The sequence below is a fragment of the Myotis lucifugus genome, unplaced genomic scaffold (assembly GCF_000147115.1).
Source record: "Myotis lucifugus unplaced genomic scaffold, Myoluc2.0 scaffold_17, whole genome shotgun sequence".
Taxonomy (NCBI): Eukaryota; Metazoa; Chordata; class Mammalia; order Chiroptera; family Vespertilionidae; genus Myotis; species Myotis lucifugus.
This window is the reverse complement of record NW_005871065.1, coordinates 10,164,114-10,190,908: the sequence shown is the minus strand read 5'-3', so window position 1 is coordinate 10,190,908 and position 26,795 is coordinate 10,164,114. Positions and strand designations below refer to the sequence as shown.

At 37.4% G+C, this 26,795-nt stretch overlaps 1 protein-coding gene and 1 long non-coding RNA gene across 4 annotated transcripts in view; one reads left to right on the top strand and one right to left on the bottom strand.

The window, feature by feature from the left end:
* Window positions 1-26,304, top strand: LYPLA1 (lysophospholipase I). 2 transcript variants are annotated; one of them, XM_023750972.1, is made up of 10 exons: window positions 145-170; window positions 1,016-1,047; window positions 11,492-11,557; window positions 12,914-13,039; window positions 13,127-13,174; window positions 15,510-15,580; window positions 18,165-18,238; window positions 19,397-19,498; window positions 20,928-21,104; window positions 24,151-26,304. In XM_023750972.1, exons 5-10 carry the CDS (start codon window positions 13,134-13,136, stop codon window positions 24,202-24,204), a joined length of 519 nt encoding a protein of 172 aa, XP_023606740.1. In that variant the 5' UTR covers window positions 145-170; window positions 1,016-1,047; window positions 11,492-11,557; window positions 12,914-13,039; window positions 13,127-13,133; the 3' UTR covers window positions 24,205-26,304. The 2 variants fall into 2 exon arrangements, with proteins under 2 accessions (XP_006085335.1, XP_023606740.1); XM_006085273.3 differs by lacking the exon at window positions 12,914-13,039 and having other exon boundaries at window positions 1-170.
* Window positions 1-26,795, bottom strand: part of LOC106696479 — a 43,253-nt gene that overhangs the window by 12,863 nt on the left and 3,595 nt on the right. Inside the window, exons 1-3 of one of the 2 annotated variants that reach the window (XR_002828357.1) lie at window positions 18,855-19,124; window positions 15,468-15,553; window positions 14,569-14,685 (exon numbers count right to left, since the gene is read on the bottom strand). This is a non-coding gene — a long non-coding RNA (uncharacterized LOC106696479). Of the gene's footprint in view, window positions 1-14,568; window positions 14,686-15,467; window positions 15,554-18,854; window positions 19,125-26,795 lie in introns of those variants that run through there. The other variant, XR_001347426.2, reaches the window with a different exon arrangement.

The window sequence follows — 26,795 nt, the reverse complement described above, 5'->3', positions numbered from 1 at the left end:
TCGGTGGGGCGGGCGGGACTCGCCGCTCTCACGCCCTTGGGCCGCTCCCGGGCGCTGGCTTTATATTCCGCTTCCGACCCGCGCTTCGTCGTGGAGCGGAGCCGAGCCGGTGGATGTGCGGCAATAACATGTCTGCCTCGGCTCCCGCCGCCCGGAAGGCCACCGCTGCGGTGAGTGGCGGCGGCCGGAGCTCGGAGGGTCCCGCTCGGCCCGCGGTCGGTGGCCGCCCCTCTGGCCCGGTGACCTCGCCGGCGGGTTAGCGACCCGGCGTGGGGACGCTCCGCCCTGACGGGAGGAGGTGGCATGGTCGGCACGTCCCGGGCCCCGGCTGTGCGGGGAGAGCACTGGGTTCGCGGCCCGGGCCGGGGGGGTCAGCCCGACACCCCTTCCCAGCCCCGAGCCCGAGCCCTCCGCGTTGCGTGGCGCGTGCGGCGCGCGGGACCCCTGGGACCCCAGACCCCAGGACCCCCGGCCGCCGGCCCAGCTGGGAATGACCTGCGTTAGTGCAGAGGCGCTTTTTGGCATGTTTCTGTCTTGTTTGTGGAGGCGGAAGACTTTGCTTTCTTAACCTTGCATTCTCATCCTAAATTAAAGAAGTTCGGAGGTTTCTTGTCTTATAAGATCAGAGGTGCTGTTTTTTTTAGGAAACTGTACTTAAGGATCTCAAACTTGTTTTTACCTCCGGAAGTTGATTTTTGTGATGGAAAAGTTCTACAGTATAAAGGAGACCTTTCATGGTTTGACTTGAAAGAGACTTTGTCTTAGAATGTGATCCTTTGCACTTAAAAAGGTGGGACCTCTTTCTGTGCCGAAGCCCCACTTGAATGATCTTAGGAAGGACAAGGAGGGAAGCGAAGTCCTTTTGCCATGGGAGAGAGGTCTGTCGAGATGCGTTAACTTGCTGAAGGAGGTGTTCTGTAATTCTGGCTTCTCCTTTAACCAAAGCGGCAGCGTGTAACAATGGCGTGTGGATTGACCTAGGCATTGCTGATTAATTTTTCCTCTTTTCCTCCAGGTGATTTTCCTTCATGGATTGGGAGATACGGGGTAGGTACCATTATTTTAGCAACAGTAATAAAGTGGGGGTCATGCAATCCACCCTAAGCGATCAAAGGTTTCACATTTATGAACTCTTAAGATTGTGTAAAAGAAGATTGCTAGTAGCACTGTATTTCTCACAGCCCAGGAATAAGACACAGCCTTTTCATTTTTGAAAACCCTCCAAAATTTCCCCTCATCATCTTGAATTTGTCATTTTTCAACTCTTGTTTTTGGAACATATTAAAATTGCAAACTCCTCCTTGAGTTGCTGTAGGTATTGGGTAGCAGAGAAGGATGGAATGTTTGAGCTTTCCAGAGGGTTAACATTTCAGGGCAGGTTGAGAAGAACTGGTTGATTTTGATAAGAGACAATAGCAATGTGCAGTCTACAGCATTCTGAATGAGAGCTTAGATGTTCCCTTAAGAGAAAAAAAATCAGGTGAAGGGCCAGGGAGGCAACGCAATGATTTATTTGGAGGCTTATCAAACAAATTTTGCTGTGCTAACTTTAGATAAATGATTTATCTTTCACTGAGGCTTCTTCTACATTGAAAGATTTTGTTTTCAATTTAAATCAGAGAAACTTAGGTAGAGTTGTTACAATATTGTAGAATTCGCAAAAAAACTGAAAATAGATAAATTTTGATAAAGTAGCTAAAACACAAATCTTCTTTACAGAGAGGTGTTGGGTTAAAATAATTTTTCTTTCTTTTAGATTAAATTTTAGATATTATTTCTAATCTTTTAAAAATTGTTTATTTTATTTATTTATTTTTCTTTATTGATTAAGGTATTACATATGTGACCTTATCCCCCATTGCGCCCCCCCTCATGCCCTCACCCCCCTCTAGTGTCTGTGTCCATTGGTTAGGCTTATATGCATGCATACAAGTCCTTTGGTTGATCTCTCCCCCTTCCCCCCACCCTCCCCTGCCTTCCCTCTGCCTAATATTCTTGTATGCTTACTAAATAGAGGTAACATGACACATACTTTGTATGGAGTAACAGAAAAGGTTGTAGGACTATGTTCTGGCAACCAGGTAGTCCTATGAAAATGACAGATTTATTTTACTAAAAAGAGGTATAGAGAATTTTTTTAAAAATTTCTTTTGAAAATATGTCACCTTTTTTTTGGTGTATATTATTCTCTCTCATTTTTAAGAAAATGTTTATTATTGAGATTATTACAGATGTCCTTCTTTTTTCCCCCCATCGTCCCCCTCCAACTGGTTCACGCTCCACCAGACCTTCACCACCCTATTGTCTGTGTCCATAGGTAATGCATATATGCATATAAGATCTTTGGTTAATCTCTTCCCACCCCCTCCTAGCCTTCCCTCAGAGATTCGTCAGTCTGTTTCATGTTTCCATGTCTCTGGTTCTGATTTATTTATCAGTTTATTTTGTGCATTAGATTCCTTGTTTGTTTATTTTGATTTTTAGATTCAATTGTTGATAGATATGTATTGTTCATATTTTTGATACTTTTCTTCTTCTTTTTCCTCTTCTTAAAGTATTTCATGTAATGCTGGTTTGGTGGTAGTGAACTCCTTTAACTTTTTCTTGTCTGGGAAGCTCTTTATCTGACCTTTAATTCTAAATGAGTAATCTTGGTTGTAGGTCTTTGCTAATCATCACTTTGAATATTTCTTACCACTCCCTTTCCGCCTGCAAAGTTTCTGTTGAGAAATCAGCTGACAGTCGTATGGGTGCTCCCTTGTAGGTAACTAACTGCTTTTCTCTTGCTGCTTTTAAGATTCTCTTTGTCTTTAACCCTTGGCATTTCAACTATGATGTGTCTTGGTGTGGGCCTCTTTGGGTTCTTCTTGTTTGGGACTCTGCGCTTCCTGGACTTAGAAGTCTATTTCTTTCGCCAGGTAGAAGTTTTCTGTCATTATTTCTTCAAATAGGTTTTCAGTATCTTGCTGTCTCTCAAATGTTGGTACCCTTGAAGTTGTCCCAGAGATCTTTACATTATCTTCATACTTTTGGATTCTTTTTTCTTTTTGTTCTTCTGATTGGGTGTTTTTTGCTTCCTCATATTCTAAATCATTGATTTGATTCTCGGAATCCTCTATTCTACTGTTGAACTTCTGTAAATTATTCTTCATTTCAGTTAGTGTGTGCTTTTTCATGTCTTTGACATTCTCACTAAGTCCCTTGAAGCTCTCATTGAGTCTCTTGAAGCTCTCAAGATCCTTGAGCAACCTTATAACCTTTGTTTTGAAATCTGTATCCAGTAGTCAAACCTCGATTCTCGGATGTCTCCCATCTCGAGCAACTCGCTTCTCAACCTGACAACCCTTTCATGCTGATAGTTATATGATCAGTCACAAGTCTCTCAGGCGACAAGGAAGAGAATGTGCGAGTATGAATCAGTTAACCACTGTTAAAATCTCAGGATATTGTACTGTGAATATTTTCGTGTTTTTCTGCTTTTGTTGTTGCTAATTGTTATTATTTTCATTTTTTATTGTACATTTTCTTTCCTTTTTGTTAAATTTTCATTTACATTTCATGTCCTTTTTGTTTTTAAAGTGTTTATAGATTAGGCAGTACATTAGACATATATATAAGAAAGGATAAAACAGGGAATCATTTGGGGGTCTGGAACAGATTAATTCAATTTACATTGTTTCTAATGGGAAAAAATGATTCGGTTTTTGAACAGCCTTCTGGAACGAATTAAGTTTGAGAAACGAGGTGGAACTGTAGTTCCACTGTAGTTTGCTTGCTTCCATTTCATTTAATTCTTTTTCTGGAGATTTCTTCATTTGTTTCATTTGTAACATGTTTCTTTGTCTCCATATTTTGACTGCTTCCCTGTGTTTGTTTATGTATTAGGTAGGGCTGCTATGTCTCCTGGAATTGGTAGAGTGGCCTTGTGTAGTAGGTGTCCTGTAGGGCCCAGTGGCTCAGCCTTCCCAGTCACCTGAACTGGACACTCTAGGTGCGCCCCTGTGTGGGATGTGTGGGCTGTGTGGGCTGTATGCACAGTCTTGTTGTAGTTGAGCCTTGATTGCTGTTAGCCTCACCTACAGGGGAAGAGCTGCTGTGTAGGAGACACCACTGTGGAGCAGAACTTACTTCAGTGGGACTTCAGTGCTCACTGAGTCTACCCCTTGCGTGTGTCACTTGTGGATATGGAGAGTTGTAATCTGATATGGTCTGAGGCTGTCCATCAGGTGCACTGGCTCTGGAGCCACGCCCCCCCCCAAGGTCAGCCACTGCCTGGGGCCATAACAAAACTACAAAATAGATGGTTTAAAACAATAGGAATGTATTCTGATAGTTTAAGAGGCTAGAAGTTCAAAGTCAAAGTATCAGAAGGACTATATACACTCCCTCCGAGAACTCTGGAAGAATCCTTTGCCTTATCGTTTGTGATCGCTCCTGGCATTTCTTGGTTTGTAGCAACATACTTCTAATTTCCGCCTCCCTCTTTACATCAGCTTTTCAAATGCTGTTTTTGTGTTCTCTCTTTTTGATAAGGACACTGTTTACTAGATTTAGAGCCCGCCTTACCTCACTATGATCTCATATTAATCAAATTACCTGTGTAAACAGCCTGTTTTCCAAATGAGGTCATATTCTGAGGTTCCCGGTGAATATGAATTTTGGAGTTATTGTTCAACCAACTATACTAAGGTATTCTCACTTCTGTGGCCTTCTAGTTTCTCACTTTTCCTTCTTTCTGTATTATTTGCACAACTTTCTCTCCTGACACACATTTTTAAGGTCTGTAATTTTCTTTCCTTGTAATGTCTTTGGCTGGCTTTGGTACAAGAGTAATGCTGGCCTCAAAGAATGAGTTAGTGTTCCTTCCTCTCAAATGTTTTTGGAAAAGTTTCAGAAGGATGGTATTCTTTAAAGTTTGGTAGAATTCACAAGTGAAGCCATCAGGGCCCTTTTCTTTTGGGGGAGAGTTTTGATTACTGATTCAATTTCCTTAATGGTTATAGGTCTTCAGATTTTATATTTTTTCATGATTTAGTCTCAGTAGGTTTTGCGTTTATTAGATTTTGTTTGTTTTATCTATCCAGTTCTTTGGCACACAATTGTTCATAATACTCTTATAATCATTTTTATTTCTCTTGACCAGTAAAAATGTACTCACTGTTATTAATGATTTTAGTAACTTGAGTCTTCTCATTATTTTGTCCATCTAATTAAAAGTTTGTCAATTTTATTGATACTTTTGAAGAACCAACTTTTGGTTTCATTCATTTTCTCTATTGTTTTTCTATTCTCTGTTTTCTATTATCTCAGCCCTAATTTTAAAGTATTTCCTTCCTTCTGCTTGGCTTTGGATTTAGGTTTTTGTTTTTTTCTATTTCCTTAAGTTGTAAATTTTAAATTGTTAGTTTGAGATATTTTTAATTTAAAAAAAATGAAGTAACAACTGCAACACAGAAATACAAAAAATTGTAAAAAAATATTACAAACAACTATATGCCAACAAATTGGACAATCTGGAAGAAATGGATGAACATGTACAAACATACAGTCTTCTAAAATGGAATCAAGAAAATCTGAACACACTGATTACAACTAATGAAATCAAAGTGGTAATAAAAAGAAAAAACTCCCAACAAATAAAAGTCCTGGACCAGATGGCTTCACAGGTGAATTTTACCAAACATTCCAAGAACTAACACCTATTTTTCTCAAATTATTGCAAAAAAATTCAAGAGGTGGGAAGACTCCCAAGCATATTTTATGAGGCCAGCATTCTCCTAATTTCACAACCAGATAAAAACACTACAAATAAAAGAATTATAAGCCTATATCCCTGATAAACATAGATGCAAAAATCCTCAACAAAATATTAGCAAACCCAATCCAGCAATATATTAAAAAGATCACACACCATGATCAAATAAGATTTATTATTGGGGTATAAGGTTAGTAAATATCTGCAAGCCAATTAACATAATACAAAATGAAGGATATAAACCACGTGATCATGTCAGTAGATGCAGAAAAACATTTGACAAAGCCCAACACCTATTTATGATAAATACTCAGCATAGTGGGAATAGAGAGAATATACCTCCACATAATACAGGCCATATATGATGAACCCACAGCTAATATACTCAAAGGGGACAGACTAAAAGCATTTCCCTTAAGATCGGGAACAAGACTAGGAGGTCTGCTTTCACCACTCTTACTCAACATAGTACTGGAAGTCCTAGCCACAATAATCAGACAAGAAGAAATAAAAGGCATTCAAAATTGGAATAGAAGTAAAACTGTCATTATTTGCAGATGACAAAACTATATAGAGAACCCTAAAGATTCCACAAAAAACCTACTAGATCTAATAAACTCAGTAAATTAGCAGGATACAAACTAAATATTCAGAAATTGGTTACATTTTTATAAACCAATAATGAACTATTAGGCAAACTGAGAAAATAATCCCATTTACAATTATATCAAAAAATAAAAGTCCAGCTAGGTGGCTCAGTTACTTGAGCGTCATCCAAACACCAAAAAGGTTGCGGGTTCAATTCCAGCTTAGGGCACATAGCTTGGTTGTGGGTTTGATCCCAAGTTGGGGTGCTTATGGGAGGCAGCCGAGTGATGTTTCTCTTGCACATTGGTGTTTCTTTCCCTCTCCCCCTTCCTCTCTCTCTAAAATCAATTAAAAATATCCTCAAGTGAGGATTTAAAAAAAAATACTTAGGAATAAATTTAACCAAGGAGGTAAAAGACCTATACTCAGAAATTTATGACACTGAGAAAGCAATTGAAGAAGATACAAATAACTGAAAGCATATACTGTGCACTTGCTCATGTGTAGGAAGAATTAACATTGTTAAAATATCCAGATGACCCAAAACAATTTATAGATGTAATGTAGTTCCTATCAAAATATAATTGGCGTATTTCACAGAATTAGAATAAATAATCCAAACATTTATATGGAACCACAAAAGACCTCGAATAGCCACCGCATTCTTGAGAAAAAACAAAGTTGGAGGTATCACAGTACCTGATATGAAACTATATAGTGAGGCTATAGTAATCAAAACAGCATGGTGCTGGCATAAAAAAAGACATATAGATCAATGGATCAGAATAGATAGCCCAGCCGAACCGGTTTGGCTCAATGGATAGAGCGTCGGCCTGCGGACTGAAGGGTCCCAGGTTCGATTCTGGTCAAGGGCATGTACCTTGGTTGCGGGCACATCCCCAGTAGGGGGCGTGCAGGAGGTAGCTGATCGATCTCTCTCATTGATGTTTCTAACTCTATCCCGCTCCCTTCTTCTCTATAAAAAAAAAAAAAAATCAATAAAAAATATTAAAAAAAAAAAAAAGAATAGCCCAGAAATAAGCCCATTCCTATATGGGCAATTAATATTTGACAAAGAAGGCAAGAATATACAAGGGGGTAAAGACAGTCTATTCAGTAAATGGTGTTGGGAAAATTGGACAGATACATGAGGAAAAAAAACACACTAGTTCACCTTTTTACACTAAATTTTGATATTCATGTTGAATTTATTATACAAGAACAAACTCAAAATGGATTAAAGACTTAAATGTAAGACTTGATACCATAAAACTCCTAGAAGAAAACAGGCAGTAAAATCTCAGACATTTCTCTTAGCAATATTGTTTTTTATATATCACCTAGGGCCGTGGTCGGCAAACCGCGGCTTGCGAGCCACATGCGGCTCTTTGGCCCCTTGAGTGTGGGTCTTCCACAACATACCGCCACACTCAAGGGGCCAAAGTGCTGCATGTGGCTCACGAGCTACGGTTTGTCGAGCCACAGGTTTGCTGACCTAGGGCAAGGGAAGCAAAAGAAATTTTTTAAAAATGGGACTACATCAAACTAAAAAGGTTTTACACAGCCAACAATCAACAAAATAGAAAGACAACCTCCCAAATGGAAGAAGATATTCACCAATGATACAGCTAATAAGGGTTTAATATCCAAAATTTCTAAAGTACTCATATAACTCAACACTAAAAAAACAATCCAAATAAAAATTGGGCAGAGGATCTGAATGGTATTTCTCCAAAGAACATACATATGGCCAATAGACATATGAAAAGATCAATGTCAGTAATCATCAGAGAATTGCAAATTAAAACTGCAATGAGATATCACCTCACACCTATCAATGCCAATCAAATCCACCAACAAGTGTTGGTAAGGATATGGAAAAGGGGAACCCTTGCATACTGGCCTGTGCCCTCTCACAATCCGGGACCCCTTGAGGGATGTCGGAAGCCCAGTGCACAGATTTGGCCCGATCCCCGCAGGCCAGGCCGAGGGACCCCACCAGTGGATAAATCCATGCATTGGGCCTACAGTATGCATATAAGATCTTTGGTTAATTTCTTCCCGCCCTCTGTCTCCCCCCTTTCCTCTGAGATTCATCAGTCTGTTCCATGTTTCCTTAACTGTGTGTTGAGCGTCTGCCCCCTGGTGGTCTGTGTGCGTCATAGTTACCAGTAGAACGGTTGAACAGTCGCTTAGGCTTTTATATATATAGATTACCAAGACATGGAAACCACCTGATTGTCCATCAGTGGATGAAGGAATAAAGAAATGGCACACACATGGAATATTATTCTGCCGTAAAAAGAAGGAAATCCTGCCATTTGGAACAACATGGGAAATCCTGCCATTTGGAAAAAGACAGGAAAGACAAATACTACATTATCTCACTTACATGTGGAATCTAAGAAACAGAATTGTGGTTGCCACAGGCAGCTGTTGGGGGTATGTGTGAAATAGGAGAAGGTAGTCAAAAGATACAAGCTTCCAGTTATAAGATAAAAAAGTCCTGGAGATGTAATGGACTATATATTAACAATATTGTATGATACATTTGAAAGGTGCTAAGAGAGTAAACCATAAGTTCTTATAAGAAAAATGTGTAACTTTGTTTTTGATGGATGTTAACTAAACTTATTGAGGTAATCATTTTGCAATATATACATATATCAAATAATTTGTGTTGTACACCTAAGGTTAATACAATGCTATATGTCAGTTATATCACATAAGAAAAATGAATTTAAAAGACCCACAATGAGTTACCTCTTCACACCTACTAGGATGTCTGTAATAAAAAAGACAGATAATAACAAGTGTTGACAAGGATATGCAGAAATTGGTATCTTTTTATACTGCTTTTGAGAATATAAACTGCTTTGGAAAACATTCTGACAGTTTCTCAAACTGAAACAAAGTTACCACACAACCCAAAAATTCCACTTCTAGATATATACCCAAGAGAATTAAAAACATATCTACACAAAAACATGTACACAAATGTCCACCTCAGCAATAGTCATAATAGCAAAACAGTATAAACAACCCAAATGTCCATCAGCTGATGAATAGTTAAATAATGGTATAGCCATGCAACAGGATTTTATTTGGCCATAAGAAGTAATTAAGTACTCTTACAATGTGGATGAATGAAAACAATATGCTAAGTGAAAAAAGCCAGTCACAAAGCATGATTCCATCTATATGAAGTGTCCAGAGGAGGCAAATGTACAGAAAGTAGATTAGTGTGCTGCTGTTCCAGCCTACTACTAGAGCAGGGGGATTAGGGGAGCAAAAGGGAAGTGACTGTTAAGGGGTACAAGTTTGTGTTTTTTTTATGTGATAAAAATGCTCTAAAATTGATTGTGGTGATATTCTATATATATAAAAGCCTAAGTGACCGTTACCAGAACAACTGGTCGACCAGTCGCTAAGATGCACACTGATCACCAGGGGACAGACGCTCAACACAGGAGCTGCCTGCCCCCTGGTGGTCAGTGTGCTCCCACAGCAAACCTCCTTTGACCAGCCAACCTCGCGCGGTCCCTCCCCCTCCCTTCCCCCTGCCAGCCAACTTCCCGTGGCCTTGATTGGGACTGGGCAAGACACCCCCAATTGGCCCCAATCACTGGTCAGGCCGAGGGACCCCACCCATGCACAAATTCATGCACTGGGCCTCTAGTATATATATATAAAAGCCTAATATGCAAAGTGTCTCCTCGGGAGTTCAACTGATCGGGAGTTTGATCACTCGCTGTGACGTGAGCTGACCACCAGGGGGTGGTGTGGAATGCACCCCTAGGGACCCTACCCAGGCAGAAATTTTGTGTACTGGGTTTCTAGTTAGTGAATAAACCGGAAGACCTTTGAACTGTAGAGTCTATATCTTAAAGCTCTTGTACTTTACCACACTGGACTCTAGCTTTTTTATTTTTAGCTAAATGTATGTGTATATACATATGAGAGCTACGTAATGGCATGAGTATTTAAAAAGTCATTCTTAAGAACCCTTTGGTGTGGAAAAAATAGCTGAGGTTTTACTGTTTTAAGAACAATTCTAAAATTAACATACAAAATTTAAAATTTTATTTTATTCTGTTTCTGTAGTCACCATTAACTTGTCTTTACATCCTAATAAACTTTTAAAGTGGCTTTACTTTATAAAATGTAAATGTGTGAGGATGTCAGCCTCGTTACGTCAAGCTTTTATTATATGGAGTAATGCTTTGAGGTACATAATTGAAACTATTCCAGTTTGGACTTTAACAGGTGGGAAATTGTGTTTTACAAGTGTTATTTTTAGTGACTACACATTTTCAAAGCTGTAATGAGCTAAAATAATAAAATGATGTTTAGGACTTATTTAGTTTCCCCCAATGATTGGCACCAAGCCTAAAATAGAAAACACAATAAACAAAAACAAAAAAGAGAAATTGAAACAGCATACATAAAATTAGTATTGGCAGTGACCATGGATGGCACATTTTATAATGTGCTATACTGTTATCTTTTGCAGGGGTAGAGATAGGTTTTGTATTTTAAATGCTTGGAGTACCATGTTGAGAGGTCTCTGAGTGGTACAGAGTGTGGTAAATTTCTGGTCTGGGACCAGAATCTGGTAGTGGCAGCTCATAAACCAGGTATTTATCATTGCTGCATAATATTGCTTCTTTTGTACATTAAAATGCAAGTATTCTATTTGCAAAGCTAATTAAGTTTATTTTTAATAGTGTAGTAACCATAAAGAGATACCAGACAGCTGATTTACTTTACTCCTATGAGGTTTTTTAAAAATATAAAATGTGAATTATGTCTTGCCTAATTTGTTAGGCACATTATAAAGTTATAAAGAGATAAAAGATATATTTTGTAAATTCTAAAGACCTGTGGAAATACATGAAAGAAAACAATTCTTTTCAGACATCACAAGAAATTACCTTTATCCATAGATAAAGTTGAAACAATAGTCTTTGGGCTGTTTCTAGATTGGTGCTGGTATTTTAATAGCATCGATGGCCCACACTTTTAAGATATTTTAAGGGGTTAACATTTATTTTCACAAACTTTTTAATAATACTATTCTGATACGAGTTTACTGAGCATTAACAAAAACAATATCTAATGGCATTGTTAAAATAATTTCTCTACCAGGCATGGATGGGAAGAAGCCTTTGCACGTATCAGAAGATCACATATCAAATATATCTGCCCGCATGCGTAAGTATTTTTAATCTTTAGGCTTGTGATTCAGAATCTGGAGAGGAATAATTGTAATAGCTTTACTTTTCTAGAAAAGCATTTGAATATAATTAATTTTTTATCTTTTAAATATTCAGTTTAAAAATAATGATTAGAGTACACCTGAACTTAATACAAAGTAATATTGAATGTAAACTATAATTGAAAAATAAAATTTAAAAATAGTAAAAAAATAAAGATTAATGCCCGGCTGGGGTGGCTTGGATAGAGCATTGTACACCAAAAAGGTTGCGTTTTTTTATTCCTGGTCAGGGCACATACTTAGGTTCCAGAGGTGATCAAGTCCATAATCTGGGCATGTGCCCTGACCGGGAATGGAACGGTGACCTCCTGGTTAATGAGTTGAAGCTCAACCACTGAGCCATACCAGTGGGGCAAGTCTGTACATCAAAGGCTGCTAAGAAGACAAATGGGATTATATACATGCCAGTAGCTTAGTAATTCATCCTCAGAAGTAGTAGTAGCAGTTGAGGTGATAAATATAAAAGTGGAAATAGAAAGAGGAAATATACCTGAGATTAGGTAAGAAAACAGTCCGGTTTCCAAGAAACAGAACTGTTGATTATATTGGAATTTTTGCTATGTTGTTACTGGCCCTAGAATTGAATTTGGTTTAAGGCTGTTTCCCAACCTAGGAAAGTGTTATTTCTCAAAGAAATTTTCCTGAGAGTTTATAACCTCTAAGGTATACTTGTTTCATGACTCAGGAAAATCGTGGTGAGATGTAGTCCTAGCGTATTTTTCTTTTTTCTTTTGTACCTAGTTACATTCAGGTTGTCCAGCAAGTTTTTCATCACAAACTTGAATTGGGTGTAAAGAACACTTAGGCAAAACTTATATATCTCTTATTTAATGATCTCTTAAACAAGCAGATATATATAGCTAAGAACTAGAAAACAAGCAAAAATATAATCTGAGCATATGGGAATTGATGCCCTAGTTCAGGGCCACAATGGGTTCTTAAACTGGACCGGAAGGCCGGAACAAAAGTATGGATGGAGTGTTTGTGTGAACTAATATAAATTCAAAGTAAACATCATTACATAAAAGGGTACGGTCTTTTTTTTTTAGTTTTATTCATTTCAAACGGGCCGGATCCGGCCCGCGGGCTGTAGTTTGCCCACGGCTGCCCTAGTTACTAGAGTCTATTGTACCTGTTCAACAGATTGCTCATATCTTTAGCCCCTTAGCCAAGTTTCATATTTTAGTCATTTCCAACTGTCCTGGTTACTGGTTTTCCTTCTCATGTTTGGTTTGAAAGTACTAAGTGAGGGTGTTGAGAAAGGAAAACGTTTTTTTATTTGTCAAACTTAGGATCTTTCCAGCTGCTGCTCTGTTTTCAGAACACACTTGAAGAGTATGCAAAACCGACCTGTACAGGTGGGGACGCAATGAAACACCTCAGACGTTAAAATCGTAGCAGTTTTACATAAGCCTCAAGTAATTATCTTTAATTGATGGAATTTTATGAGGTTTTATGCTTTGTTAAGTTGCTCTGATTTTGCTATTTTTTTTCTTTCCATGTAGACCAGTTATGCCTGTGACATTAAATATGAACATGGCCATGACTTCTTGGTAAGTAAGAACTTACTTATTCAATAAGAACTTTTTATTTATATTTAGTTCTCTTTTTTTTATTTTTATTTTTTTATTTCTTAAAGTATTACAAAGAGTATTACATATGTCTCCTTTTTACCCCCCCTTGACATTCCCCCGGCCCCTACCCACCGCCCACCCACCCCGTCTCTTGTGTCCATTGGTTAATCTTATATGCATGCATAGAAGTCCTTCGGTTGATCTCTTAATCCCCTCCCTAACCCTCCCCAGGCTTCCCACTGTAGTTTGACAGTCTGTTCAATGTTGCTCTGCCTCTGTATCTACTCCTGTTCATCAGTCTATACTGGTCTCCATTATCTGTCCCAACCTCACTGGAGTAGTCTCAACCTCACCAGGGCCGTCTGAGCCTCACCAGGGCCATCCCGACCTCACCCGGGCCGTTTTAACCTCACCGGGGCCGTCCCTACCTCACGGGGGCCGTTTCAACCTCACCGGGGCCGTTTCAACCTCACGGGGGCCGTTTCAACCTCACCGGGGCTGTCCCGACCTCACTGGGGCCGATTCGACCTCACCGGGGCCGATTCGACCTCACCGGGGCCGTTTCAACCTAACCGGGGCCGTCCCTACCTCACCGGGGCCGTTTCAACCTCACTGGGGCCGTCCCGACCTCACCGGGGCCTTTTCAACCTCACCGGGGCCGTCCATACCTCACGGGGGCAGTTTCAACCTCACCAGGGCCGTTTCAACCTCACCAGGGCCGTCCCGACCTCACCGGGGCCGTTTCAACCTCAAATATTTAGTTTTCTTGATCAGAGGTACTTTTGTGTATAGCAATGTTTAATTAGCTAATTTAAGTGGCAAAGTTATATAATTCACTTTAAATTCAATCTTATTTAATTATTTAAGTTTTTTTTATTTTAGATTCAGGGGTAAACCTCAGAGACTGCACCAATAGGTAGAAAAACAGGAGAGAATTGGGTGAATAGAAAAACTGCTTGATAAACAGTAACCAAACTGTTGATTTCAGTAAGCAAACATTGAATGACCCCAGGTAGCAATTACTCTGGTTAAGCAACGGCTTCTTTACACTTCTATTTCTTCCCTTTTGGGGAAGATTGATAAATTTTTTAGGAAACCATTTCCTCTTGGGCCCTCTTAAGATATTTTTGCTATTCCCCCTGTAGCAAGTAGATAGAGTCAGTTCTTCATTTCTTTGAACCACTTCTAAACTTTGATTTTGTTTCCTGCAGTTCTCTGAGACTGCTGCCACAGGTCTTTTAAAAAATGATGATTTTGACACCCGATTAGTATTCTCCTTTCCACTCTATTTCGTGCCACCATTTTATCTTTTGAGTGACTACAGGATCCAATGTAAAGGGCTCGTTCACAACCTTGACTGGCTTGTTACTTACTTCCTTGGCTCTTCTCTTCTACAGTAACATTTTCTTCTCTCACCGTTGGTCATCCACAGTCATCCTTGGGCCTTGTCACCTGGAGCTGTGCCATCTCTGAAGTCACTTAATTCAAACCTGATATTAAGAATAATTACTCATCTCTTGAGTTTGCTTCCCTGTTCCCACACCATTTTTTCTTAGACCTCATCAGGACTTCCAGTCTGCTGTCCTCCTGCTTGTTCCCACCCATCTCTAACCCGTCCCTGCTCTTTCTTTTTTATGAACTTTAGATTCCTTGGTGACTTTTACAGGTTCCTGCCTACCTTGGCCTTTGGTTTTTTAAATCTTCTCTCTCTGGCAAAATTCCTGTCCAGAACCAGAATTTCTACCTAATGTCTCTAGAGACCAGAATAAAAGAACATAATCTGATAGAGACGTAGAAAGGGCCAAAGGAAAGCTTCTCTTGGTCTCTGGTTTGAAGTGTCTACAATACGTAATGAAAAAGTTTTGCAGAGTATGGATAAAGATCAGTATAAATAACTATGTTCAAAAGGTATGAGTAGTGCATGCAAAAATGACATAATAAAGTAGCTCTATTCCATGGGGTTGACTTATACAATAGAAGAGGAAATGAGTGGCTGAAATTTATTGCAAACTTCTTAGGAGTATGGGTTGAGATTCCTGCTTGGGTGCAAGATTGGACTAGATTATCTCTTAGTTATGCTTATCCTAAAATTATGTAGCACTCTGACTTAACATTAGAATCCATATCTAGTTGGGATGAAAGGAACGTATAGAATGTCAGTCATGCATTTAATTGTTTCACCTCTGAATACATTTTGAATTTCATGTTCTAGAGAATACGTTTGCCAGTCCTTTTTATCCCAACTACCACGAGTTTAGTAAAACATACCTACCATGAGTAGATATTCTTTTTAAGATTTTGCCTTATTTTCCAGGTTTGATATTATTGGGCTTTCACCAGATTCACAGGAGGATGAACCTGGAATTAAACATGCAGCAGAATATGGTAAGTACAGAGTAGTTTTATTTTATTATTTTTTTTAAAATATATTTTATTAATTTTTTACAGAGAGGAAGGGAGAGAGATAGAGAGTTAGAAACATCGATGAGAGAGAAACATCGATGAGAGAGAAACATCGATCAGCTGCCTCCTGCACACTCCCTACTGGGGATGTGCCCGCAATCCAGGTACATGCCCTTGACCGGAATCGAACCTGGGACCTTTCAGTCCGCAGGCTGACGCTCTATCCACTGAGCCAAACCGGTTTCGGCAGAGTAGTTTTATAAACCAAAGCATTCTTATACTTTTTAGTAGACTCAATCATTTTATTGATGTTGATGAAAATATTACACAATTATGTGAACTTGGGAGGTGGTGCTGTTTCCTTTCTTTCTGATCACTTTCTAACTTGTTTGCCACATGGACTCACTTAACTATGCTCAGTGAAGGTGAGGTGGACAGGGAGGAATGGCAGTTATTACACTTTAACTGTTGGATAATTCATTTTGCTTTGGATTACATATCAAATGGAGAAAATAACAAAATGTTTAATATCTGTTGCCAGTTATCTTCATTAAGGAGACTTGAAATAAGGATGAAAATAATGATATAATGATGTGAAAATTATATAATGGTTAATTTTAGTGTGGTAATATTAAAATTAGATAATTCTTATAAATTATCTCATTTAACATTCCGATGAAATAAGCGTTAGCTCTACTTTATAGAATCTCCAAAGTCTGTTCTCTGGTTAGTATTCCATGCTGCCTTATGAATGTCTTAATTTTGCTTATTTTTTTGTGAAAGCATAAAGAACACAGACTGCCCAGCTAGTGTGGCTCAGTGGTTGAGCATCAACCCATGAACCAGGAGGTCACAGTTGATTCTCTGTCAGGGAACATGCCTGGATTGCGGGCTCGATCCCCAGTGTGGGGCGTGCAGGAGGCAGCCGATCAATGATTCTCTCTCATCATTGTTGTTTCTATCGCTCCCTCTCCCTTCCTCTCTGAAATCAATAAAAATATATTTTAAAAAAATAAAGATCAATAGAAAAAATATCCTCGGGTAAGGTTTTAAAAAGAAAGAAAAAAATATAAAAGCTATAATCCTATAGCTAGGTATTTGTCAGAAAATAATAGATGACAAAAACATGTGTTGGGTATGGGAATGAGTTGTGAGACCCTGTGGAAGATGGGAGCTGGGCTTTGTGAAAACAGGTGGGCCTGGTGAGTCCAGAGGGGAAAACCTTCTGTCCTCGTGATAGGATTGGCCTAGGACATACTTGAGATTTCTTTCCTCTCCTAGGCAATGTAATATTGGAGAGCATTAGGCTCAGGCTCAGAGCTGGAAAAGAAAGGAGTCTCTAGTTGAGGGCTGAGAGTCTGTGCTACAGAATAAAGAAGAGTGCTCAGGTTAGGTCCAGGGAGCACAGTGGTTCCCTGGCCCTGCTGCAGAAATTAGAACCCACTACTCCACAACCGACTGCTGCCATTGGAGTTTGTTAACTTTATCTCAGCAGCTGGTGTGCCCATGGCATGTAAAGCTTTGCGAAACTGAGGGAAAATACTCCCAACAGCACCTGACTAGCTAGCAGCTAACATTCACCAAGCCCCAACCACAGCCTTCCCGCCTCACACATGGGCTGTTTCTGCCACTTGTGCATCTGTCAGAGGCTGTGCAGTCTCCCCTAAGTAAATCCCTCAGACTTTTCCTCAGTTCTTTCATTCCTTAAATCTTCTTAATTGTTCTCTAGCCCATTCTCCCAGGCCCTAGTCAAGGCACCTCTAGCTTTTCATACTATTTCTAATGAAGAACTAAAATATATACAAAAACAAAATAACTTTTAATTTGGGCATTTGGGTTTTTGCAGTGATGTAATAAAAGCATATTTTTGTGTGTTTTTTAAATAAAAAAGAAATGTAAAGGTGGAAATTTTAGTCTTAAAAATTAAAGTCTTACATATATGTAAAAAATGAAAGAAAATAAATTTGTTAAAGGTGCAGTTATTCCCAAAATTCAGGACTGATTATAAAGAAATGGACATTTAAGGAGGTATCAAGTCATATATTTAGTGATGTGTGCCAACACAAATGTATTTTGCAGAAAGAAAATAACTCATTTGTTTCTTTTACTGGCTATAGGAAAATATAATACTGTGCTTTTAAAAAAATAATAGAATGAACTGTTTAAACACTGTAAATCACAAACCATGCAATCTGCTTAATTACTTAAAATTTTAAATTATAACTTTTAGGTACAAATGCCTATGGTCCCTTGAAGAGAGAAATATAAAATGTATATGAGCAGAATTGGCCTTGCATAAAAGAATATTCATATATTGATGAAATAACTGTTTTACAAATTATGTAATAAGAAACAATTGGAGTGTAAGCACCACATGCAAAATCTGAGTTTTATCATGAAAATGCATTCTAATTTTCTATTTTAATAGAATGCTTCAAGTTTTTCACTTGTTTTGACCTTTAATATACTTCGTATTTTACTGTCATTAAATATTTTTTCTATTTAAATTGTATCAATGACCTTAACTTTGAAAGTATTAGTAATATCACTTTCATGTTGTTTTTAGTAAAAACTTTGATAGACCAAGAGGTGAAGAATGGCATTCCTTCAGACAGAATTATTTTGGGAGGATTTTCTCAGGTAAGATAAAGTTTGGGTGGTATGTCAGTACCATCAGTATATTTATCTAGAAGTCAGTGGCTTCAATCCTTTTCTATCAGATCTCCTCTTTTTAGAAGATGTTATAGAAACTGATATACTACTTACCTTTAATGCTGGATTAAGTTCGAATGGATTAGAAATAACTATTAATTGAGAGAATACTTATACTCTTTTGCTTTTCTAGTTTTCTCTTTTCAGCAGCTTTACTGTATGCAGCGGTCTGTGGACCACTGGTGGTCCGTGAGGTCTGAAAGGTTGGCAACCGCTGGTATAGAGTATGTCTTGAAAATAGATTTATTAAGTAAATTGATTGGAATCTGAAATGTTAACACTCTATAGCTCTTTAAACGAAGCTCTAAATAGAGGTATAAAGCCCATGTCTAGGAGGAGAGACTACTGATAGGAACAGTAAGGTAGAAGACAAGAGAATTTCTCCCCTCTTTTTGTCACAGATTCCCATTGGTTGAGCCCTGCAGATTCTCCTGCAATTACTGTGGAGTTTTTGAGTTTACATTTCAATTCCAGCCACACAAAGAAACAGACTGAGAGTCACTGAGTCCCAATTTCAGAATCTTGGGAGAAGGAACATAAATACCTCAGATGAGAAAGGATCTCACGTTTTCATGTGGCCTAGTGACTTGTGGGCGTGGCCAGAGTGACATGGCATCTAGATGACTGATGGGTATGCAGTTCCCAGGATGCAGGGTGATGTGAGCTGGGTAGGCATACTCTAAAGGTGTCTGCTACATAGTCTTCATTATCTTGAATTACTGTTTTGGAAAATAATACCAGTTTTAAGAGATTTGATTTTATACGAAGACTTTTCAGAGGAGAAAATAGTAACTATGAATCTATAATGCTTCTAAGGCGGTTGTAAGTGCAGCAGTTAACTCGGATTAACTGTGTCTTGACTGACTGGGTGGTTGCTAAGTTCTCACAGTGGTCTTCAGTGTAGAGAATCATGTGCTTTAGGACACAGTGGGGTGTGCATGTATTTCTACTTGTTTGCCTGATTTGATTTGACATCAGCCACCCAGTGTGATTTTTTGATGGACATTATTAATAACAAGAAACTTCTTAGGTTGCTGTTAACAAAGGATGTGTTGTTCCATTGACTCTCCCTGCTTGTCTTTCTAGGGAGGAGCTTTATCTTTATACACTGCTCTGACCACACAGCAGAAACTGGCAGGTGTCACTGCGCTCAGTTGCTGGCTTCCACTTCGGTCTTCATTTCCACAGGTAGTCTGATTGCTTCATGCCACATTACATTACTGAGCTAAGAGACAGCAGATAGCGTTGGGGAGAGGGTCATTTTTTTAATAAACTTTATTTTTTTAGAGCAGTGTTAGAAGCAAGTGGAAAGTACAGAAAGTTCCCACATACCCACTGTCTCTATACATGCACAGCCCCCCCCCCCCCCACTGTTGACATTCTGCAGCACTGTGACACATTGATTACAATCAGTGAACCTACATTGATACATAATCACTCAAAACCCAGAGTTTATATTATACTTTTTAAAAAAGAATTTTGTAAAACTTTTAGTAATATATTTTTTTTTATTGATTTCAGAGAGGAAGGGAGAGGGAGAGAGATAGAAACATCAATGATGAGGGAGAATACTTGATCAACTGCCTCCTGCTCGCCCCCTACTGGAGATTGAGCTGCAACCTTGGCATGTGCCCTGAGTGGGAATCAAACTGTGACCTCCTGGTTCATAGGTCAATGTTCAACCGCTGAGCCATGCTGGCCAGGCAGAATTTTCTTAGACTTTTGTGATGTATTACTAGGCTTTATGAGTTCACTACATTGTCTTCATTGTAGATTACATAGAATGGAATAAGAAATAAGTCCTGTTGTCATAAATCTTATATTTAAAGAGGTTGATACATTTTAAGATATATAAAAATTAGGGCTATTTTTTATATATAGAAATATTTTTGAATGTTCAGTATGCTGATAGCAGATTTTGCAAAATAAAATATAATTTCTAAATACCCAACAAGGTAGAGCAGTATATGGTATACATGAGAGGTGTAGACTTTATTTTCAAATTTGTCTTTAAATCTAGGGTTTTTTCTTGTCATTCTGTAGTATCTCTTTGGTTACATAGTAAGTGCTATTTATTAACTTTGTTTATTTTATTTATTGGAAGGGAGAGAGAGAAAGAGAGAAAGAAACATTGATTTGTTGTTCTATTTACTTATGCGTTCATTGGTTGATTCTTGTGTGTGCTCTGACCTGGGATCCATTCGGCAATCTTGGCTTATTGGGATGATGCTCTAACCAACTGAGCTACCTGGCCAGGGCTTAACCATCTTACTTAAGTCAATTCAATAAGAACTGAGAACAACATGGGTCAGCTAAAACATACCTCTCATGTCAGGACAGTGTGAACAGATAAAGAATAGAATCTGCTTCAAGGAACCAATTTATTGGGAAAACATAAAATATATGACAGGGTAATCCATATGTCCTATAACAGTTTAAATAAAGATATGTGGAGATTATAAGGATGGCAGGAATTTTATTTCTATGGTCAAATATAACCTATAAAATAAGTAATAACATGTTGTATGCACATATCTATAGTTTTAAATGCCCGGCTTAATGTTCTATATATTTGAATAAATAATACTAGTTTTATTTTGTTTTGTTGTTTTTGCAGGGTCCTATCAGTGGTGTTAATAGAGATATTTCTATTCTTCAGTGCCATGGAGATTCTGATCCTTTAGTTCCTCTAATGTTTGGTTCTCTTACTGCTGAAAAGCTAAAAACATTGGTAAATCCAGCCAATGTAACCTTCAAAGTCTATGAAGGCATGATGCATAGTTCATGTCCACAGGTAAATGTTTGGAAACAGTGATTATAGAGACATAATTTGCTTATTTTTCCATGTGATATTTCAAGATAAATAATATTTGACCATTTGGGGCTTTAAAGGAGTTAATGAATTCACTCTGAGTCATAGGTTAGCAGGACTTAGATCAAAGCTTCTTCAATTTAATTCAACAAACATTCACTGATTTCCTATTACATGCAAGCATTGTACATAATTCTAAGACCAAAAAAACCCATTTCCTTTTATTACAATTTAGACAGGATTCATTAACATTAAAAATTTAATAGGGGAGAAGGATATGGGGAGGATATATATCCAAGTAACTGTATAGAAAACAGATGTGTTATGTGTTCTATTGGAAGTTTTAAAAAGTTACTTGAAAAACTGAGGAGAGTGAGATTAATTTTATCTTAGGAGACACTGGGTCATGATGAAAGAGTTAGATTTTGAACACAGGGTAGGATTTAGATAGTAAGTGTGCAGAGAAAGGACTGTAGGACAGGAGAAGCAAGCTGTCCGATTAGGCTGTAGTCTTATGAAAAGCTAGGTGTCATAGAATAGAGACAGAGAGGAAAGATTCGATTGTACAGAGCTTTTATGCTGTGTTGAGAATGGACTTGTTCTCTAAACAGCAGAAAGCCACTGACTTTTTTTTTTTTTTTTTAAATCAAAGCAAGATGTAATGTATATTCTGGAAACAAGTGAAGCAGAATCCACTAGGATTTAGTGATTAATTCTATGGAATAGGAAAGGATCAATGAGGCCTTATATTTCTAGCTCAGATGATTAAGATGATGCCACTCATAAAGTATGTAGTACAAGGAACAGTTTTAGGGTAACGGGAAGGAGATATACTTACTGAGTTTAATGACCATAAGGGAATTGGTATGCTCCCATTACAGTATATCAGGATGGATATTGAAAATACTTGTCTGAAGCTCAAGCCTTTAATCGAGGTTTAGAATAATTATCAATATTATTGATCAGTGAAGAATCACAGGGATATCATGAGAAAAAAATCCAAGGGATAGAACTTTGGGGGAGTTCAAAGGAGTTAAGTGTTGAGTGAGAGTACAGGAAGAGAGAATTTCTGAGTGGGTGGGAACAATAACTGATGGTTCAGAGACTGATTAAGGAGAAATAGGCCAGGAAGAAACTATCCAGTAAGAAGGCATCTCAGATGTTTGGGGAGATAGAGCCAAACTGCAATAGATTATGTGAAGTAGGGAAATGAGGAAGTAGAGGCAACATGTATAAACCTTTTTAAAAAAAGGTTTTGGTAAAATGGGAAAAGAGTAGGAAGTTTCTTGATTTAACAGGATGGGAGAAAGAGACCCTGATAGGTTGGGAGGAAAGAGGGAGAAGATGCCATAAAGAGAAGATAACTGATAGTGGGAAGTTTTAGAGGGATGATATAATTTATAATTAAGTCCTGAAATGGGTAGTGGTTGCCTTAAAAGAGGAGAAAAACACTTTGGAATCAAGATAGAAGAGGATGGATGAACATGAATGGATTGTTGAAGTATGGTAGAAAGTAGTTGCGAGCTCACATTAGATCCTCTCAATCTTTTCAGTAAAGTAGGGGAGATGTGGTTACTTAATAAGAATGAAGGAGGCCTGGATAGATTTAGAGGCTTAGGGAAGCCTACACTAAAAATTGTCGGCTAAACATTGAGGCAGTTTATGTTACCATGGTTTTGCAACTAACTGCTCAACCTGGCTAAATAATTTGCTTTAGGGCAGAGACAGTAGGTAGTAATATGATTTATCCAGAAAAACAAGGGGCCTGAGATGCTAGGGTATTATTAAGGACATAGTTGAAACTGTCATAGTGGTTCCTTGCTTTTGTACTTGTGGGTCTATAGACTTTCTGTAGAGTTATCAAACAGATGTCATACCCACAATTTTCTAGAAGTTCTTTTAAAATAACCTTTTGTTTTTATAGAATCAATAAAAAATTAAAAAAAGGAACTGTTGTGAAGTATTGAATCCAGAAAGGGAGGTGGCACTCTGAGCATCCAGAAGGGACTGAGGGTCTAGAGCAGTGGTTTTCCAACCACTTTGTATCACAAGGACCCCAGAGCTTAATAAACATACAGACCCCCAAACTCCAAATGCAGTGATTCTGATTCAGCACATTGGGGATTTGGGGTTGAACTCAGGCATCTGTGTTTGTATGGAGATTTTTTTAAAAATAAAAGCTCCTTAAATGATATTTTATGCCATCACATTGGAGGACACTGGATGAATAATTAGGAGCAGAAAGTGAGAAGAGGTAGAAAAGTAGGAGATGGTGTCACAGGAAACTTTTAAAGGACTTTAGAGTGTTGTAAAATAGATCACTTTTGTGCTGTGGCTTTTTTTCTGAGTAAAGTATCAGGTTGAAGGCTCTCTGCATTGCTGACTTGTGGGGGCTAAGCCTTGAAATACTAGAGTTGATTGGAGGAAATGAAATGTGTTTGGGGGAAGTGAGACAACTGTGAGACAGATGCAGGGGTCTTTTAGGAAAGGTTTTGCTGTCATAAATATTTGGTTATATGAATTTTCATATCTTTCCAGGCTTATCTTAGGTGCTTGCTATCTTTCTAATGGTTGATTATATCAAAATCCTGATATAAGGCCAAATATATTTTATGCTGTGGATTTAGCATTTCATTCTCACGAGAGAATGTTAAAAGCTAGGCTTTCCACATATATGTAGTTGGCAGTCATTGCATACTTAATACTTCTCATTATTGTCACTTCTAAGCCCCTTTCATCTCTCCGCACCCCCATGTTTTATTTGTTCAAGTATAGCAAAATGCAGTCCATTTTCATGGGAGTAGATACTAGATGTGAGCCATATTGAATGTACAATAATAATCAGAGAAAATGATCTGAAATTTCTATTTGAGCCTCCTTTCTCTGTTACAACTTTTTATTTCATCGTAGTAGTAAAAATGTTGTTTCACATTATGTACACACACCATGGATTTAGTTAGTGGTATTTCAGTGGGGATTTAATTTCTGATTTGTGTAACTGCTTATTAAATCACTTTATTCCAAACAGGAAATGGTGGATATCAGGCAATTCATCGATAAAATCCTACCTCCAGTTGATTGACATCACTAAGGCGCCTTTGTGTAGAAGTACACACCAGCATCGTTGTAGTAGAGTATAAACCTCTTCCTGTGCCGGATCTTGAAAGTTATAATGTTTGCAATGTTAAAATCTTTTGCAATTACACACCAATGACACAGTCTACATAATATCTCCTTGTGGAAAATTTATGATCTTGAAGGTTTCAATACATGAATTTGTGTTAACATGATCCAGAATATACTAGCATTAGCATAGGTGAAGCAGCTAGCTTCTTTCCCCCCAAATGTAATTCGGCAAAATAATAAAATACTACATCCAGATTTTTCTATTACATCATTTGAAAATTATTAGTCTGCTTAATGAAAACTTGTTCGGGGATAAATGAGCAGTTAAGATATAAACTATTTATGAATGCTGTGACTTAGTCTGTGGACTTACTCCAAAATTACTTAGTCACCATGCAGTATGTGTATTTTTTATATTTGTATTCAGATATACTTAATGATTATAATACATAAAAAGAATGAGGTGTAACTACATTATTCCTAATAATAGGGATATTGCTTCTAAGTGTCAATAAAGAGTAACATTGCTCTCTTCAATGAATGGGCCTTTTATTTTGGGGACCAGGCTTTTCTTTCCCCATTACAATTTCTTTAAAATTGTATTTATTTATTGAATTTAGAGAGAGAGAGGTAGGGAGAAAGAGAAAGAGAGAGAGAGAGAGAGAGAAACATTGATTTGTTCCATTTATTTATACATTCATTGGTTGATTCTTGTATGTGCCCTGATGGGATCGAAACCACAACCTTGGCATATCGGGACGACGCTCTCACCAACTGAGTTACCCAGGCAGAGCACAATTTCTTAATATTCTATTTTCCTCTCTAGAAAAGAAATGTATTCCTTTTATCCTTCATAACAGACCAAATATTGCCTCCTTGCCATAGACATCTGCTGTCAGTATATGCTGTAATTTGACATTCTGAATCATAAACATGATGGTATTTAAAATGTATTTACACTTATATAAAGAAACCAAACATCACTTCAGACTTCCTACATTACTTATTTTTTAAACTACCTAGTCCAAAGTTAGACCTATATAGTTAATAGAATCTTCAGTCTAGGTAAGGAATAATTCTGTGGTTGTATTTTTCTGTAATTAACTCAAATAATTATTAGGTCATAGTCCAGTATGTTCTGGAAGATTTAAGACCGATCTTAAAAACTGTATTTCTAAGATGATTTGCTCTAAGATGATTCTCCTTGTAGCAGAGAATTTTAGTTTGCATATTTTGTACATATGTTTGAAGTCAGCTACTGTAGGAAATGAACAGTCCATTAGAAAAATTTGCTTTACTTTCATCTGCCAATGAATTTATTTGAAATTTTCACTTTAATCAGATGATTTTTAAAAAAAACCTTTGTGCAAATATAAAAGTAGCAATTACTTGATTTTAAATAGTTGGAATTTTTAGATTATTGGTAAAAACTATTTGAAAACAAATTTATTGGCAATGAAGGTTAGTCAGAACTCAATGCATATGGTTACCACACAGTTTAATGTGTAACAAAAACGTACACTTCGTATTTCTGAACTGTTATCATTTTTCTTCTGTATTCCAACTGACTAAAACAATGTTAGGAATGCACCTTTATTATAATTTAGTAATGGACTATGTAGAATGTTAATAATGAAGCCATACGTTTATGTCTGGATTTAAAATTTTTAAACAATCATTTAATAAGTCATTTTGATTTACCTTGAAAAATATAAATTTGTTTCAGTTATACAGATCAGCAAGATATGATTTATAGTAAGAGATATTCCGTTGAAATGTGCTGTAATGTGGGAAAAATGTAAATTTTTCCACTGTTTCTATTAATGTGAAATAAAATGTAATTCTCACTTTTCTGTGACTGCTTTTTTGAAGATTGTTTTTAACATTTGGGTTTGCTTTGGAATGACTGTCTATAATGAAAAGGAGGAAAATGTCAATGTAATCACAAGAATATACATTTAGAGAGAAATGGAATAGAACCAAGCATGAGAAAAGCTCTCGCTATGCAATTTTAATAAGCTAAAAATAAATTCTTACTTTATTTTTTAGCATTCCTGAACTATTTAAGAAGTTTTGTTTGGTGTTTTCTTTTATCATCCTTTTATATAATATTCATGGGATTTTTAAAATTAGTGTCATAAATCAGTTATCCAAATATTTTTCTCTTTTTAAAGAAATTTTTTCTTTTTCAATTACAGTTGACATTCAATACTATATTAGTTTGAGGTGTACAACATAATGGTTAAACCTTTATATAACTTGTGAAATGATGCCCCCAATAAGTCTTGCATCCACCTGACATCATACATATAGTTATGACAACATCCTTGACTATATTCCTTAAACTGTACTTTATATCACCATGACTATTTTGTAAATGCAAATTTGTATTTCTTAATCCCTCCAATTTTTTCCACACAGTCTCCCAGTCCCCCTCCCATCTGGCAACCCATGTTTGTTCTCTGTACTTATGAGTTTATTTCTGTTTTGTTTGTACATTTATTTTGTTTTTTATATTCCACAAATAGATGAAATTATATGTTTGTC